The sequence below is a fragment of the Schistocerca piceifrons genome, chromosome 3, assembly GCF_021461385.2.
Source record: "Schistocerca piceifrons isolate TAMUIC-IGC-003096 chromosome 3, iqSchPice1.1, whole genome shotgun sequence".
In the NCBI taxonomy this organism is placed as follows: Eukaryota; Metazoa; Arthropoda; class Insecta; order Orthoptera; family Acrididae; genus Schistocerca; species Schistocerca piceifrons.
The window spans coordinates 346,272,682-346,292,141 of NC_060140.1; the positions used below are offsets into that span (position 1 = coordinate 346,272,682).

At 40.7% G+C, this 19,460-nt stretch overlaps 1 protein-coding gene and 1 long non-coding RNA gene across 3 annotated transcripts in view; both read right to left on the reverse strand.

The window, feature by feature from the left end:
• LOC124787908 (DNA repair and recombination protein RAD54B-like) overlaps positions 1–19,460 on the reverse strand; it is a 332,405-nt gene that overhangs the window by 190,508 nt on the left and 122,437 nt on the right. For both annotated transcript variants that reach the window (XM_047254891.1, XM_047254890.1), the window contains exon 6: positions 5,581–5,783. In XM_047254891.1, coding sequence (XP_047110847.1) covers positions 5,581–5,783 — 203 coding nt within the window. The remainder of the gene's footprint in view (positions 1–5,580; positions 5,784–19,460) is intronic.
• LOC124787911 lies at positions 1,920–4,408 on the reverse strand. The gene is made up of 3 exons (XR_007016033.1): positions 3,262–4,408; positions 2,975–3,064; positions 1,920–1,946 (listed from the first exon to the last, which is right to left on the reverse strand). It is a non-coding gene; the product is annotated as an uncharacterized LOC124787911 (long non-coding RNA).

A 19,460-nucleotide genomic window follows, 5' to 3' on the forward strand; every position in this document is an offset into this window, starting at 1 on the left:
TCCAGTCTTCTTGATGTCTAACATCTTCAATACAGAATGAGATTTTCACTCTGCAGCAGAGTGTGCACTGATATGAAACTTTCTGGCAGATTAAAACTGTGTGCCGGACCGCGACTCGAACTCGGGACCTTTGCCTTTCGCGGGCAAGTGCTCTGCCATCTGAGCTACCCAAGCATGACTCAGGCCCCATCCTCACAGCTTTACTTCCGCCAGTACCTCGTCTCCTACTTTCCAAACTTCACAGAAGCAGCAGAAGATTTTCTGTTCTGTTCTGTTCATGAAATACAGGTCAGTTAAATTGGAGTGGGGGAGCCAAGATGTCGCAACATTTTGAACTGTCATTGTAGACTATAATTAAATTGTGTTGCTCAACTACAACATTGTGGGGAAAAAAAATTCAAAGTTACAGGATATTTCAAATTAAAAACAGTTCTGGGTCTCTTGACAAGTTGTAATGTGGTAGAATCAGATAGCACCTGCTGATCTGACTGATTCAATGTCAATATGAATAACCAATACCACAGTAGTGTATTCTCATTGCACATTGTGTGCACTGTTTAACTTGTGTATTCACATGCTTACCACTAAATGGACTTTATTTAAGTTTACATTTGGTATTTATATAAGTCTCAATCCCCAGTACGATATTAGTATTACACAAATTAGTAAATTTTAGAACATTTTTGCATTATCGTCATCTCTATGTAATGGTGTCGAATCTTAATGAATTTCTACACCAAAAGTTATGTATGCTGTGGAATACAATTTACACACAGGCACAATATTATGTCAGCATTAAATTTTCAACTGTAATTTGTAAGTAATTTAAACATTAGTTAAGAACACTGTTACAAAAAGTAAGCCAGAATAATTTCTCACCAAGCTTGTAAAATACTCTGAAATATTTTATGAGTAAAGCGTATCTATAATATAAAGTAATTTATAATGTATCTAACTTTTCCCAATACTATCATCTTTAATTGTAAAGCAATCAAAATCATGTGTTCAGTAATGCAGAGTGATGTAATTGGTTACTGGACTGTTATTTAACATGTTGTCATAGCAACCACATGGATTCAGTTTAGTTCAGTCTTTGTGCCAGTCTTAGGTCAGTCTTTGTGGAGTGCAGTGTATACCAGTTTGTAGTGAAATTCTTCAGTTTTTTTCAGTGAACTGAAAGATTATAGACAAAAAGGTGTCACCCACATTATTTAGTAGTGCACTACAACCTGGGGAAATCAGTCCAGACTACAAAAAGTTTTAAATGCATTGAAGTGAATTTACTCCAACCATAGATAGGTTAAAATCAAACTTAAGTTATGTAACTACAGGTGAATTAGAAAGTGAAGACATCATTCTATTCCACTCATGCCATTAAATACTGATACACTCCACTCCCAACTCTAAAAGACAGTTTGTCACACAGACCACAAAGAGCATCACTACTCACACATTACCACTACACTGCATTTTAAAACTTTTGTAACAATTCTTTATGACGGTAAGGTGATATTTAAAGTAATTTTCATTTCGATTTGAAAAATTTATTTTGGTTTTTCTGTTCATGTCAGATTTGTGTACAAATCACATCTTAAATTTTAAGTGAAATGACTTTTTCTTCTAACAGGGAATATTTATAATTGCATTAAAACATATTTTGTAACTTTGTATAGAATCAATACACAATGCATTAGTGTTGACAATGATGCATGCTCCCTTAAAAATGCTAATAATTATTAGAACACACACAACTGACAATTTAATTTCTTCATTGCATCATGTTTTTCTGAATGGTGCAAAACTTCTCTTCCTTGTTTGTTTGTGTCATCAGTGCCATCTCTCTTTAGCATAAAACAGAAGTCAGCCACTCTGTTTGCATTCCTCTTCCCTAGCACCTCTTTTCCACCTTCTTGATGTCCTGGTGGAACCATCATCGTTGGTCTTCACTGATATCACCAAGGTTTGCAGGAAACAAATAAATAAGTAAACACAGAAAATGAAGCTTCACACTCATGTTAGAACCAAATTTCACAAAACTCTGCAACATTGTTTTAAGCATGATTTTATAATTTAGGAGTTTACTGTGGCCAAAAAGTTGGAGATTAGTACTTTAAACAAAACCCAAGTCTTTTTTCCACTGGATTCACTGCACTTCCAAACAAATTGTCTTTCAATAAATTTCTGATCTGCAGATCTACAAATATCCCTTCTTTAAGTATCTGATATGATAGATTAGCTTAGATTAGATTAGATTCAGTTTTCATTTCATAGACCCAAAAAATGAGATGATTCTTGTGGGTGTGGAACATGGCAGATGCCTATTGGAAGCCTTGTTACTAAGTACAGAAAGCTTTTTACCAGTGACAGAATGGGTAACAAGATGTGCAGGACTCGTCTCGTCTAAAAAATACAGCCCTACAATAAATGATGCTGTCAGCCTGCACAATAGTTACCTTTAAAGACTGAATTGGTACCAGCTGATGTGAGTGCAGATTTTCTGTTGCCCACATTCTGCAATTCTGCGTATTGACATGTCCTTGGATATGGAAATGGGGTTAATCTGTCCACAAAATTTCCATGGCTGTTCATTGTATTCTTGTGACATGGTATTAGGCTAATTTACTTTAATTTATAATACACATGCTATACTCAACTTCCAGTCAAAAAGTTCACCAAGAGGTCACTGTGATTTTAATAGTGAGCCAACAAAAAGCCCTACAAGAAATTATGTAGGGATGTATAGATAGTGGTTGCTCTTACTTGCACAATGCAATATGAGTCTTGTTACCTTAAATGCTTAGAGTGTTTTCTGTTTCAGGACTGACAGTCAAACAAGACAGCAGTAAAAGTAGCCATTTCAGACCAGCTTGCAGTACACTTCTTCGTAGTTAGTAAGCAGATGTACCAATCTTTAGTAATTTCATATCATTAGATTATCAGATCTCAAAGAAGTATTGGCCAATGAGACACTTACATTTAACTTCGTTGCAGCTGTTCCTTTAGAGACAGCTAGAAGAAAAGTGTATGTCAGAACATCAGATGATTTGCAGACAGTAGGAGCAGTCTATGAATAGAATGGCCAATATAGTGCAGGGAATCACTCAAGAGCTTCGTAATCCATGAGAAATATTTATCTGAAATGCTGGTGCTTCTGACAAAATAAAAAATCCCAAGAAAAGCATTATATCTACCAGACATAGCAATGCAACCATTATATTTAACTTATGACTTATTTATATGGTTATTTAAACTAGTTGTCACCTGACAGGTAGCAAGCCGCAAGGCTCCTGCCACCAGTACACCAATGGGACCCTGGCACTGTCAGCTTCCACTGCGTTGCCACTTCCGCTGTGCTGCGCTGCTTGAAGCCTTATGCCATCCAGCCCTTAGTGAGCCATTGTAGTAAGAGATTTGGGTGACTTTCAGCTTCATGTCCCTCACAATGTGTGACGAAAGTAGTCAAAAGAGGGCAGACCAAGGCTGCAAACTCCTAGGAAACTTGCAAAAAGTGCTGGTCATGGCATGGTTATACACAGTCAAGTTGTGTGAATTCGTGTGTTCTATGAGGAAGTATTTTGAGAGAGAGAGTAATGCAGGAACACGTCTACTTCATTTGGATAAAGTGGTGGAGTGAACTTCAGATGCTCTAAAAATCAATGAACAATCAGTTATAAGAATCTGCAAGGAGAAATTTGCGAAAGAAGAATCAGGTGAGTCATCTAAACTGGAGACACCTGGGAAGAAGAGGTGCCACTACAAGAGGGTCACAAATGTCAGCTCTTTTCAGAAAGATGAAATTCATCATCAGATCTATGCATATTATTCAGGGAATGAGTATCCAACACTCAAAATGCTACACACTACCCTTGCAACACTGGACCTACTTCAGGGTAGTAGATTGTCCTTTTTATGATATGGTTTGAAGACATTGTGCTTCAAAACTTAACAAAAACCTCAAAAATTGTCATGGATAACACTTCATGTCATTTGGTTATACAAGATAAGATGTCTGCAAAGGCAACAAAGAAAAACAACAGTGTTTACTGGCTAGAGAAACTTAAAAGATATGATTTGACAGTAATTTAACAAGGACACAGTTATTAGAACTTGTGTCACAACACAAGCCAAAGAAGCCAGTTTACATTATGGATTAAATAGCAAAAAAATAAGGGCATTAAGTTCTCAGATTGCCTCCCAACCATTGCAACTTCAATGCAACAGAACTGATTTGGACTCAGGTTAGTCATCATATTGCTGCAGAAAATAAAAAATTTAGGTTGACCAAAGACGAACGGCTTCTGAAGGAGGCAGCTGAAAAAGTGAGATGAGACGAATGGCAAAAGGCATACAGAAAGCATGGAACAAGGAAGGTGCACTACAGCAGTGTGTCTAAGACTTCACAATATCTGCTACTCTGACTCTGAATTAAGTAGTGTTTTCCAACTGTCTAATTAGTATGTAGTATATTGCATACTTTAATGAACGTCTTACTTCCATTAAACCTTGTGTTTGTGACTTGAGATCGACCAATTTCTCTTTCCTGCTGCGAGACTAAGGAATATTGTTCAGCCACCTACCGTTATCTCCTTAAGGTACATTACACTGCATTTTAAATATATTTCATTTTGTGTAGACATCAAGATGTTATTTCACACATGTAACAGTTTTCTAGATACGCAATGATAAGAAGGAAACTTTTCCAGACGTGAGAATTTCTTTCATATCAATAACCAACGTAGCACTGGCCCTAACTAAAATTAAGAAAAGATTTTTGATGTGCTTGAAGATACCACTAATAGTGATACTATATGTAAATTTCAGAATTTTTACATTATTTTTGTAGAGATAAAGACTTTAAACTTCACACTTGTTATAAGTTCAATATTGACACGACTGCATAAATACGCCACTTTCAGAAGCATATATACAGGACATATAGTGCAGTATGAGAATTTTAAGATTTGTTGCTGAGCAAGATATTTTAGTCATCAACAGGGAAAATAAATAAATAAACAAAAAGTACTGTTGTGCGAGGATTAGTTTTTGAAGTATGACATGATAAGTCTGAAGCTGTTTGTGAATGGGAAAATTTAACGTTTCAAAAAATTTCAATGTAACGCTTTTCCCTAATCAAAATTAAGAACACAGTTTTGATATGTTGAAAAACACTACAGAGATCTACATCGCATGTGAATTATATTTTTCACTTGATTTTTGTAGGAGATAGGGGCCTGAAAGTGATTTTCTATCAGTGTGGAGAATGAAGCACAGTGACAGCTGGCTGTAGAATGGACTTGATGCGACAATACCACAACTTTGGAGCTTAAACATCAAATGTCAGCTAGTTTAAATCAGACAATATATCACATTAATAGTGGAATATTCTTTTTAGATAATTATGTATACAACAATCATTAATTATCACTTTAAGAACGTGCATTTGAAGTAAACAGTGGAACAATAAATTACAGCAGTTCAAAACCCATCACCAAGGGGGTCAATGCTAATAATTGACAGTACAATACTAGCATATACAAAATACTGCTAAGAACATATTTGGAATGCTTTTTCCAAACTTACCAAACAAGTGTAACACACTGTAGTGTCTTCCCCAGTCCCATCTCATCTGCCAATATTGCTCCAGAATAGTTCGGTTGTCTCATTTCAAGCATACATTCATACAAAAATATTATGCCAGTTCTTTGATGAGGGCGAAGGACTTTTGCAAGACATGGATCAATTACTACCTCCACAAGAGGCAAATGTTCTGGATTCATCTTCCACTGCACAGAGACATAATCAGTAATTATTAGAAAAGATAAAGGAAGCAAGGTTCAACAAAAGGGAACACACATGGAACATTGTCAATTCTGTTTCTTTATCACTGGCAATTTCCAACAACATGAGATAATACAAAAACATTTTTGCAATTAGGTATATCATTTCTCTATCACGATTTGCTAAATGCAGCACATAAACCTTACACTACATTTCCAAAAAAATTAAAACGATATACTGACAAAAATAAGCATTACACTATGGTAAAGGAGTACCATTGCTGTAAACCAAAAAGCAATGTGTAATACTGCTTAGAGAAAAAGAACGGTTGTTCATTTAGAGCAGCTAACCTTGAGAGACCTATATTGTGGCCATGTCTCCACAATTACCATATGTTGTGATTACATCAAGAGCAGTGTGACTTCACTCTGCATTATACATGAAACAAACAAATATTTTGTACCAATTTTTAGCCCTGACAGGCAACCATCAATTGCCCTCATTAGATTGCAGTCTAAATGTTCCGTGGTAGTGCTGCTTGTGGGACCCTGCATGGACCTTCTGCTGGATACAAAGGTAACCTGCCAGGTGCAGCACCAGAAGGCAGTACAGTGAGTGGGGGAGGGCTGAGAAGGGGAAAGGGCTATGACAGAGAATGGGTTGGGGGGGGGGGGGGGGGGAGGGGGGCGTAGAAGTCGTGTGTGAGGCTGGAGTGGAAGAAGGGAAGGGGGTATAGGTAAGTGGTGACAGAGACTATTGAAGGTTGAGGCCAGAGCGTGACAGTGGTGTTACGGTAATGAAGGTTTATGTTCTAGGGAAAGTTCCCACAGGCACAAATCATAAAATCTAGAATTTATTTGGAAGAATTCAGATAGCACATGCTGTGAAGTACTTATTGGAGTCAACCATACCATGCTGGGTGGCATGTTTGGCAACTAGATAGTTGAGCTGTCTCTTAGCTGGCCATTCATGCATTTATCTCTTTGTATTACCCAGGTTTTCCAAGTCATGTATGACTACCTGTAATGACTTTCAACCTCCGATATGGAGGTATCATATGTAAGTGAAGATCTTGATGACATATTGGAAGAACTTGCTGCAGACGAAGAAGAACTAAACTCTGTTGGTGATTCATTAAATCCAGTGGAACAAACAGTCATTTCTGTTCAACGGAAAAGGTGGGCTTCTGATGGATTTGCCATCTGATATTAGTGTAGGTGAAGTGCTTTTGCTATTCTTAGATTACAAAGTGATAAGCCTTTTAACACATGTAAGGGTATTTGACATCTTTGACAGTGATACATTTGTTGAGTACAGATGATAAGTTTTGTGACCTCTTGGTGTAATCCTAGAGAAACTAGCTATGTGTCACCATATGGTTTTATGTTTTCCACTGTTATATAAAGTATCACAAACATTAAATAAAACACTCACCATTCATCTAAATATATACTTCACAAATTGCTAATATTTCTCAGCACGTCTTACAAATATCCACAAAAATGGGACAGAATTACTGGCTTTGAAGTTATGATTTGGCCTGAATAGTCTTCTATGGTACTACAAACCTTGCAGCTACTTCAGGGTATAGTTCAGAGTTTTTGTTCATGGGCAAATGATGTTGGCAGTACCAAAAACTTCATAAAGAAAATAAAAGGGATCTTGTTAGAAAGACTTTGACATTCATTTTCATATGGTCAGTATTGTGCAGGAACATTTACACTAGTTTTAAAGTTGTTTTGTAAAGATAATAACTCATTATCGCAACAATATTGAAAGGCTAGGTTACTATTTAACATACTGCGGAAGCACTGACTTGCAGACAGGCACGATGAAAAAGACAGCTAAAATATTTATGCTTTCAGACAAAGTCCATCTTCAATAGAAGACTGACACAGCTTCACAACTCTCACAATCATGGCCACAATCTCAGTGCACTAGAATCGGGCTCTAGCACCCGGAAACAGTGGCCATGCACATGCGTATATTTCCTACCCTTTTAAAGTTTTACCATTCTATTTTCATTGCGCCTGTCTATGATTCAATGCTTCCTTCATATGGTGAGAAGCACTCTATCCTTTCCATATATTTGATAATCCATCCAGGACTTTCCATTGTTTAACTTGTTATAGCATTTATCAGTGACAAATTAAGAATATTTTCAATGAAGTTTATAAATAATTTAGCACGTTATATATACGTTATATATATACCCCCCATGAACCATGGACCTTGCCGTACCGTAGGTGCAACCACAACGGAGGGGTATCTGTTGAGAGGCCAGACAAACGTGTGGTTCCTGAAGAGGGGCAGCAGCCTTTTCAGTAGTTGCAGGGGCAACACGAAGCCCATGCCTAATACAGTAGTACAAGTTTATATGCCAACTAGCTCTGCAGATGACGAGGAAACTGAAGAAATGTATGACGAGATAAAAGAAATTATTCAGGTAGTGAAGGGAGACGAAAATATAATAGTCATGGGTGACTGGAATTCGAGAGTAGGAAAAGGGAGAGAAGGAAACATAGTAGGTGAATATGGATTGGGGCTAAGAAATGAAAGAGGAAGCCGCCTGGTAGAATTTTGCACAGAGCACAACTTAATCATAGCTAACACTTGGTTCAAAAATCATAAAAGGAGGTTGTATACATGGAAGAAGCCTGGAGATACTAAAAGGTATCAGATACATTATATAATGGTAAGACAGAGATTTAGGAACAAGGTTTTAAATTGTAAGACATTCCCATGGGCAGATGTGGACTCTGACCACAATCTATTGGTTATGAACTGTAGATAAAAACTGAAGAAACTGCAAAAAGGTGGGAATTTAAGAAGATGGGACCTGGATAAACTGAAAGAACCAGAGGTTGTACAGAGTTTCAGGGACAGCATAAGGGAACAATTGACAGGAATGGGGGAAAGAAATACAGTAGAAGACGAATCGATAGCTCTGAGGAATGAAGTAGTGAAGGCAGCAGAGGATCAAGTAGGTAAAAAGATGAGGGCTAGTAGAAATCCTTGGGTAACAGAAGAAATATTGAATTTAATTGATGAAAGGAGAAAATATAAAAATGCAGTAAATGAAGCAGGCAAAAAGGAATGCAAACGTCTCTAAAATGAGATCGACAGGAAGTGCAAAATGTCTAAGCAGGGACGGCTAAAGGACAAATGTAAGGATGTAGAGGCTTATCTCACTAGGGGTAAGATAGATACTGCCTACAGAAAATTAAAGAGACCTTTGAAGAAAAGAGAACCACTTGTATGAATATCAACAGCTTAGATGGAAACCCAGTTCTAAGCAAAGAGGGGAAAGCAGAAAGGTGGAAGGAGTATACAGAGGGTCTATACAAGGGCGATGTACTTGAGGGCAATATTATGGAAATGGAAGAAGATGTAAATGAAGATGAAATGGGAGATACGATACTGCGTGAAGAGTTTGACAGAGCACTGAAAGATCTGAGTCGAAACAAGGCCCCGGGAGTAGACAACATTCCATTTGAACTACTGACGCATTGGGAGAGCCAGTCCTGACAAAACTCTACCATCTGGTGAGCAAGATGTACGAACCAGGCGAAATACCCTCAGACTTCAAGAAGAATATAAGAAGGGAGAAGAAATAAAAACTTTGAGGTTTGCCCATGACATTGTAATTCTGTCAGAGGCAGCAAAGGACTTGGAAGAGCAGTTGAACGGAATGGACAGTGTCTTGAATGGAGGATATAAGATGAACATCAACAAAAGCAAAACGAGGATAATGGAATGTAGTCGAATTAAGTCAGGTGATGCTGAGGGAATTAGATTAGGAAATGAGACACTTAAAGTAGTAAAGGAGTTTTGCTATTTGGGGAGCAAAATAACTGATGATGGTCGAAGTAGAGAGGATATAAAATGTAGACAGGCAATGGCAAGGAAAGTGTCTCTGAAGAAGAGAAATTTGTTAACATCGAGTATAGGTTTAAGTGTCAGGAAGTCATTTCTGAAAGTATTTGAATGGTTTGTAGCCATGTACGGAAGTGAAACATGGACAATAAATAGTTTGGACAAGAAGAGAATAGAAGCTTTCGAAATGTGGTGCTACAGAAGAATGTTGAACATTAGGTGGGTAGATCACGTAACTAATGAGGAGGTATTGAATAGGATTGGGGAGAAGAGAAGTTTGTGGCACAACTTGACTAGAAGAAGGGATCGGTTGGTAGGACATGTCCTGAGTCATCAAGGGATCACAAATTTAGCATTGGAGGGCAGCGTGGAGGGTGAAAATCGTAGAGGGAGACCAAGAGACGAATACACTAAGCAGATTCAGAAGGATGTAGGTAGCAGTGGGTACTGGGAGATGAAGGAGCTTGCACAGGATACATTAGCATGGAGAGCTGCATCAAACCAGTCTCAGGACTGAAGACCCCAACAACAACAACAACATGTTATATTGATATCTGTTCACTAAACATACTGTGTATACAGACATCATAATAATGACATTGTCAATAATAGAAAAAAATAAATTGCAGTAACAGCTACAGTGGTAGAGTATAAGAACAAGCTTCATACCAACACAATACAATCAACTTACTGCTCCATTTACAATGCCAAACCAACACAAGAGAGCAGGTCATAAATGTAGCTGACACTATAGCAGAAGCAGTCACTGTTCATGAACTGCTGGAAAAAGGACCCTTCAAGACTTCTCCATAGATTACAATCTTCAACTTTATTTTTTCAAATATATCCTGCCTGTTTTCTTATTTCATTTATCTGTCTTTCAGTACGTTATTGTTGACGCTGTTTCTTATAACAAGGGTTGCCCAGAAAGTAATGCACTGCATTTTTTCTTCAACAATTCTTCACTGAACATAATGAGAATTACACACAGGAAAGAAGATGTTTTATCTACACACCCTATTTTACCACATAATTTCCACCCTGTTCTATGGCCTTCCTCCAGTGGGAAATGAGGGCATGTATGCCCTGTCAGTAACAATCCTTGTCCTGATGGCAGAGCAAGTGCTTCATTTTGTAAATCACCTCCTCATCGTACTCAAAACGTCTTCCATGAATGGCATCCTTTAATAGCCCAAACAAGTGGAAGTCTGAGGGGGCCTGGTCAGGTGCTTCAGCCAGGGATGGTCTCCCCGACCACTGCAAATCATGGAGCTCTGCCGAACTGCCTTCTGATGACCTCACCCTCTGTGCCAAGCGACTGACTGTACTTCTGTCGACAGGAGATGTTCCACAGACTTTGCACAAGTGTTTGTGAATATTCCCCAGAGTTTCTGTCTCTGTAGCGAGAAATTCAATGACGGCAGATTGCTTGTAATGTATGTCAGCTGTAGATGCCATCTTGAAACTGTCCTGCAGCTACACTACCTGTTGAGAGTGCCGGAAACTTGGCACACTCACTCAGGAGACTTCAAATAACACATACGTAATGTTTTGCATTCGTAGCATTGTTTTCAGCTGAGAAAAAAATTGCAGTGCATTACTTTCTGGGCAACTCTCATACACGGACTCGAGCAAAGAATGTTGTTAGTTCACATTCTGTCAGCTCACCTGAAAACATGTCAAGTAAATTTCAGTTTCAGAACTCTCATTATGATATTCTCATTTCATATCTCTCTCTAACCAATTTGTCTTTCTTCTGTTTTCCACATTCAAAATAAGAATTCTCACAATTTGGATGGTTGAACATTTAAGGTTAAAATGACAACTGTGTGTTGTTTACAGCCTTTCTGTTTGAGACACACTAGCTATTTACTTTTACATGTACCATTCAACTGAGTACATCAGTTCATTAGTTTTCAGTTGCAAAATGCATGTGAATTTTTTGAGTGATTTAAGACCATCACAATAATCATACATCATCATTTTGGTCTTATTGAAGTAGTTTAACGATCAACTCTCATCCTTAGTCCATGGTGCTTAATGGTTCTGTATAGACACACTCCTACACTTTAAACCAATAAAATATTGTCATCCACCAACCAAAAGTTGACCAGAGAATATCCAATGTAGTGAATACAAATTATGTGGAATGAAGGCATTTTGCTTAACACTTCTTTTTAAATTTCCACTCCTTCAGTGTGCTCTAAAGCCAAATCATTAGAGTTAATGAAAATGTTGCTTAACATACGAGGGTTGCCTCAAGTTTCCTCAAGTGAAATTCCCTGATATTTCCCTGATTTCCTGACAAGTTTTACCATTTTTACCTGACAAATTTTGAGATCTCAAGGGTAAGTAAAGTCATAAGTGACAAAGAAATGTAAGGACTTACGTATTTCTCCCCCGTTATGTTTTGTTTTGTTTTAGGACATAAAAACAACTAGGGTCATATGCGCCAGGGACATGGAGAAAGGTCTATAAAATACGCAATACAGAAATGAAGGTCCAGAACTAAAAATTAAATGGCCTTTGCCACATTGCTACAATGGATAAAAAGTAAAATGGAGTCAATAGCTCAAGCGTCATTCGCTAAAACGGCCAATAACTCAGATGGCAAACTCAAACAGGAACATAACTGGTCAGCAATAGGGCATTCCGCCAGGAAATGGCAGACAGTTAAATGCTGGGCACAATGTGCACAAAGTGGTGGGGGAGGGGCACTTAACAAATGGCGATGGCTAAAAAGGCAGTGCCCAATATGCAACCTAGTTAAAATGACCTTCTCATGGCGGAAGAGGCGAGAGGTGGTCATCCAAGCTACTGAGAGACACTTAATAACTCAGAGGTTGTTCCCATGAAGGGAGGACCAGTGGTGATGCCAAAGTCACACCACCTCTTGACAGATGGCAATACAGAGATCATTGGAGGGAATGTAAGAACTAGTGGGCTGAGGTACAAGGACTGCAGCCTTGGCAGCAGCGTCAGTAGCCTCGTTTCCTGTCAGACCGACATGACCAGGAACCCACGTAAACGTCACGGTGGCTCCATCAAGAGTGAGCAAGTGCAAGCTTTCCTGGAGCCATTGCACTAAGAGATAGACAGTGTACAATCCACAGAGGCTCTGTAGGGTGCTGAGAGAGTTTGAACAGATGACACAGTTGAAAAGCCTGTGTCACCGGCTGTACTCTGTGGCCTGATATAGGGCAAAGAGCTCGGCTATAAATACTGAGCAGTGTGCTGGAAGCGATACCAAAAAATGAGGGTGCCAACGATGAAGGAACACCCGACACCATGGTCAGTGTACACATAGGTACTATCGCAAATTCCATGTGAAGGTTGTGAAACTATAGGCGAAGGAGCAAGGCTGGTGTAGGGTCCTTAGGAAGTGAATGAAGGCCAAGGTGAACACGCGTCGCCACGCGAAGCCAAGGTGGGGAAGTGTCCACACCCAACAGGAAAGTTGCAGGAAACGTGAAGTTCATCTGCCAGAGCAAGAGCCAAAAGCTAAATACAGGAGGTAACAGAGAAGAGGGACACACCCCATACTGGTGATCAAAGGAATCATGGAAGGAGACGGCATAGGATGGGCGGCCATGCATGGCAGACAAATGGCATGCATATCTGCTGAGGAGGCACTCACGGCAGTAGTTCAGCAGCTTAATGCATACAGACTCTCAACCGGGCTAGTGTAAAAGGCGCCAGTGGCCAAACAGATGCCACGATGGTGGATAGTATTGAGACAGCATAATAGGTATGGACATGTAGATGCATCCACAGTCTAGTTTCGAACAGACAAGGGACCAGTACAAAATGGGGAGGGTGGTTCGATCTGCACCCCAGAAAGTACCATTGAGGACACGTAGGACATTGAGGGACTGCATACAGCAGGCTGCCAGGTAAGACATGTGGGAGGACGAACAGAGTCTCCTATTGAGTGTGAGACCCAGGAATTTCAGATTTTCAATGAAAAGAAGAGCAACAGGCCCAAGATGTACAGATGGTGGGAGAAACCAATTGCGCCACCAGAAGTTCATACAAACAGTTTTGTCATTGGAAAAATGAAAGCCACTGTCGATGCTCCATGATTAAAGACAATCGAGACATTGCTGAAGACACCAATCAATGAGACAGGTTCATGAAGGACTGCAATAGTGCACAAAATCGTCAACAAAAAGGGAGCCGGGGATGGCCAGTGGGAGACAGATCATTATAGGGTTAATGGTGATGGCAAAGAAGACGACACTCAGGACAGAACCCTGAGGCACACGGTTTTCCTGGATAAAGGTGTCCGACAAGGCAGAACCCAAACGTACTTTGAAAACTTGGTCTTTTAAAAATTCCTCAAGGAAACGGGATAGAAAGCCATGGAAGACCCAAATGTAGAGTAGAAAGGATACCAGTTGTCCAGCAGGTGCTGTAGACTTTCTCCAAATGGAAAAACACGGCCACAGTATGGGATTTCCACAGAAAACCATTAATGTCACAGGTGTGCAAAGTGACAAGATGGTCAACTACAGAACAGCGCACTCAAAATCTACACTGTGCAGTGGTTAGTAAATTGCGAGATTTGAGCCACCATACCAGCCAGGCAAGAATCACTTGTTCCATCAGCTTGCAAACACAGCTGGTGAGAGAGATGGAATGGTTGCTAGAAGGAAGGTGTTTGTACTTACCGGGCTTGGGTATGGATACGACAGTGGCTTCCCACCAGTGTCTGGGAAACTTGCCCTTTGCCCAGATGCGCCGCACGAGATTAGCCGAGCAGTCTAAGGCGCTGCAGTCATGGACTGTGCGGCTGGTCCTGGCAGAGGTTCGAGTCCTCCCTCGGGCATGGGTGTGTGTGTTTGTCCTTAGGATAATTTAGGTTAAGTAGTGTGTAAGCTTAGGGACTGATGACCTTAGCAGTTAAGCCCCATAAGATTTCACACACATTTGAACATTTTTCTGCCCAGATGCAGTTGTACATATTAAGCACAAAGTGCTTGCTAGCAACACAAAGGTGCTGCAACATCTGAAAGTGAACAGTGTCTGGCCCTTGGGCGGAAGATCTAGATGAAGTGACAGCATGCTCTAGCTCCCTCACAGTAAATGTGGCATTGTAACACTCAAGATTCTGAGAAGATACGCCTCCACTCGCTTCCAATGGGGAAAGGCAGGGTGATAGTGGGAGGAGCTCAAAATTTCCGCAAAATGGTGGCCCAAGGTGTTGCAGATAGCAATAAGGTCGATGATGGCATCGTCTGCTACTGTCAGGCCAGGAACTAGGGAATGGATCTTGGCACCAGAGAGACATCAGAGGTTGGCCCACACGACGGAAGAAGGGGTGGAACTGTTAAAAAAACTAGTGAATAAAATCCAACTATCTTTTTTGTTATCCTGAAGGACATGACGACACTTGCATACATCTGTTTATAATGAGTGCAGTTTGCCGCCATAGGATGATGGTTAAAAATGCAGAGAGTGCGGATTGTGTCATGGCACGCCTCACTCCAACAAGGGACTGTGAGATCATGTGGTAAAGAGGAAGTACAAGGAATGGAACATTTTGCGGCAGTAAATAATGTTTGTAAGATATTCCACCTGGTCATCACAACTGGGGAAATTGTGTTCGTTGAAGGGGAAGGGGGGAGTAAAGCCTCCAGTCAGCCTTAGTAAGCTGTGATTTGGGTGTGCACAGAGGTGAGGTAGGAGTAAGAAAATGGATATCACATGGCAAATGGTCGTTCGAGTAGGTGATAGAAAGAACAGACCACTCAAGCCAATGGGCAGTGCAGAAGGATAGGTCCAAATGGGATAGGGTGCGAGGAGTCTGAAAGGAATGTGGGTGCTCCAGTGTTAACGCAGAAAAGGTTAAGTTCATTAAGGATGTCAGCCAAGAGGGCACCTCTTGGACAGGTTCTGGGAGAACCCGAAATGGGATGAAGGGCAGCAGGAATGGGTGAAGTAGCTGCCTAATAAGCTGGAGGAAGTCAGCCCTGGTAACATCGAATGATGAAGGGATGTAAATGTACAAAGGGAAAAGGTCAAGTGAGGAAGGAAAAGGCGAACAGCAACAGCTTGAAGAAGGCTAGTCAGGGAGATTGGTTGACTATGAGCATCATCCCTTATGAGCAGCATGACTCCCCCATGAGATGGAATGCCAACCTGAGGCAGAAGATCAAAATGGACAGGAGGAAATGCAAAATCTCAAAGCGGTTGTGAGGACGTCACTTTGTTTCTTGCAATTCTAAAAGCGGCTGTAAATCCTCTTCGTTGGATTTATGGCCATGAACGTACCATTGGAAGTGTCACGATGAGGAAAAAATGAGTTGGCGTCACCTCAGTGGCTGCAAAGTGCCAGTCTGCGAAGACTCGCTGTTACAATACACCGAGACAGGAGGAGCCTGCTCCATGAGGTCCACAAAAGTATCGGCTTTCTGCTGTCGGTCTGTGGAGCCCAACACAGAAAAACGGTTGGTGGTGCACACCGGTGACATGGAGGCAGGCCAGGCAAAGGTACCACATGGCGACACCATCAAAAAACAATCTTCAAGTCGGCAGAGGAGAAAACTGTTTGCCTATGTTGGACTTCTTCGAGCCTTTCTGGTTAGCAGAGGAAGGCTCAGGTGTTGGTTGGATGGAGGGTCGTAGGAAGTCTTCATGGGAGCATTCCTTCTACCCTTTCTAGCCTGCCTGTTATGTAGCTGGTGACTTCGCCCTGTGAGGCAAGAGTTTGATAGCTTGTTGCACAGCAGGATAAGGGGACTGTGATCCTACCATGACACTGGGCGATTTTGCAACCTCAGAGCTGAATATGAGGTTTCTTGTGTGTGTGTGTGTGTGTGTGTGTGTGTGTGTGTGTGTGTGTGTGTGTGTGCGTGGGTGGGTGAGTGGGTGGTTTTGTGTGTGTGTGTGGTTTTTTTTGTGTGTGTGTGTGTGTGTGTGTGTGTGTGTGTGGCTATGTCCTTCTAGAATTCAGGGTTTACAACTAGCCAATAACTTGCAAGCGAGTGGGTGAGGAACATTTTCCTTTACCCAGACCTCCTGAAAGCCCGCTCATCAAGATACATGGGACAATCTCAAGAGAAAGGGGCATGGTCACCACTGCAGTTGATACAGCAGGGAGGATGAGGTGGACAATCGCCCTCGTGCGCATTCCTACCACAGATGACACATTTGGCCTGGTGTTGACAAGACATTCGAGTGGGGTTGAAATGATGACATTGGTAGAAGTGCATCAGGTTTGGAATGTACTGTTAGACTGAAACAACCTCATAGTGTTCTTTGATCTTTGACAGAAGTAACACTCTATCGAAGGAGAGAAAGATAGTGCATGTGGGCACTAAGGAGGCATCTACCTTTTTCATCACACAATGGAGGTCAGTGACACCCTGATCAGAGAGGTATGTTTCGATTCTGGCCTCGGTCAGACCTTCAAGCAGCCTTGTGTAAATAACACAATGGGATGAATTCAGTGTTTGATGGGCCTCGACACGAAACAATAGCCTTAGCGAAGTGAAGTGGCAAGCAGTTGTTGTGCTTGAGAACCAGAAGTAGTCTCCAAAAGCAAAGTGCCATTCCATAAACAAGAGCAGGATTTCACACAGCCAGCAACTGTATCAACACCTTTCTGAATAATAATTGGATTTACCATTGCAAAGGACTGATCATCTTCAGTATGTGAAATCGGAGGAACCGTGGTGCAGCTGGGAGGATCTCTGAATCGTTAGCCTCATTCCATTTATATTTTGTAGATGTTGATTGTGAAGATGATTGGCTCATTGCGAGAAAATCCCCAACAACTGCCAATGTCTCTGATGACAGGCTCCTTCCAACTGGGGTCCCCCTTCAGAAGGGGGTATACCCAACTTAGGTGATTATTCACACCTCAGGTGATACATCCCGAACACCTGACAGAGGGGGTAAGTGCGAAACTTACCTGTCGAACCAGGGCTAGGAATTACGTGTTACCCAGTCACCTGTTACATGTCAGATGCATGGGGCCGCCTTCAGGAGTGCACAGCGAGGAAGAAGAGAAAAGGGGAACCTCAAACGGTGAAGTGGAGGAAGGATAGGAGAAAGTGAACAAAGAAAGGAAAAAGAAAGGAAAAAGAGTGGTGAGATTGTTGTTATGTCAGCTACAGACAGTGCAGAACATTCCCAAAAACATCCCAGACATGTTCCCCAAGGGAGGGGGGGAAAAGAACAGATGAGCAGCAAGAGGATAGACATGCAGCATGGAAGGGAAAAGATATTGCAAAGGCTGGGGCCCCATGGTAGATTTCTCCCCCATGTGAGCAAAAATCATAAGTACTAACATCAACATCTTTTGTGATGAACTGTTTTTAGATGGAGAAAGCAAGGCAAATGGTATGTGTGTTCCATTAAGATCACCGTTGTTATTTTATTCCAATAAAACGAAACACATTTGTCACAAAAATACACTTTTCCTTGGAGTCACAAGACAGATTTAAAATACCTTCACTAGTTTCAAGAACAACCTTAGAAAAAAGTAGGTCTCTTGAAAGAAGTGTAAAAGGCAGGGAAGAGTTGTGTAACCCAACACTATGGCTGGCCACCAATAAAATGTTGGTTCTACTATGTTCATCATTGTCGGTTATTAGTCACGGTGTTATGTCTATTATTTTACATGTATTGTGTGATTTTTCTTTTGAGAAATATGTGAGTATATAGCATACAAACTGTCAGCAACTGCCACATTTTTCTTGTTCTTATCACCCATACTTTCTAATATATAAATTATTTTTGAAGTGCCAAAATGTACTAGAATAAATAAAATGTCTACAAAATGCTGCACTGTCCAATTTAATTGCAGGGAGACAGTCACAATTCCTGAAATCCATCACCCGTGGCCTCTGGCCTGCCAAGAAGCACCGCAGTCCTGGGTCCTTGGATAAACTATGAAAATCTGCCGCATGATTCCACACACAAACAGACCCAGACTGCAGGCAGATCGGTGAGACTAGATCTGATGGCCAGAGCTTACACATTAGTAGGAAATGATGGGCTTCAGATTGACAGGCCCAATCTATTAGAGACACCCACAGAAATGGCCTGTGGTTTTGGCCCATCGTGGAAGTCCATTTGTGTGACCAGCTATTCATGTGTCACAGACACCATGTTGATGAAATGAGACCAATGAGACTTTTCCAGCTCTCTCTCTCTCTCTCTCTCTCTCTCTCTCTCTCTCTCTCTCTCTTTCCAAATTTCCTTGATTTCCCTGTCACGTTTGAAATTCCCTTTTTTCCAGTATTTGTGGCAACTCTGCATACGTACACATACAGTTCTGAATCCACATTTCTCAAGTAGTCTTGGCACAGAAAGTCAAGAATGTGATACGTTGGAGTATATTAAAGACACATCCAGCTGTCCTTGTTGTGACTTTTAATATAGGGCAGGCACTTGTAAACAAAAAAAGCCTTAATTCTGCTTGGATTGAGTCCCAAGGATATTATTACTGGTAAATAGATATATCAACTATGAACTGTACGTTTTCCCCCTTGTCTCTCAGAGTTTGAATCCTGTGACTATAGTAATAAGAGCAATGTTAAACAGTATTATAAATGTTAACTCTGTCACACTGTTCAGAGAATCTACAGAATGAACAATGGGGAAGAAGTTTACAAGGGTATACTGTATATGAGAAAAGTAATTATTTCCTAAACATATTCTTAGTGTAAACATATTCTTACGATACTATGAATTCAATTTACCTTTACAGCAGGTCAGAGACAATTACAGTGGAATACAAAAGAAAAGATTGTTAACATATGGCATCAAATTATCTCGTGTCAGAAAGAGTGTCCAAT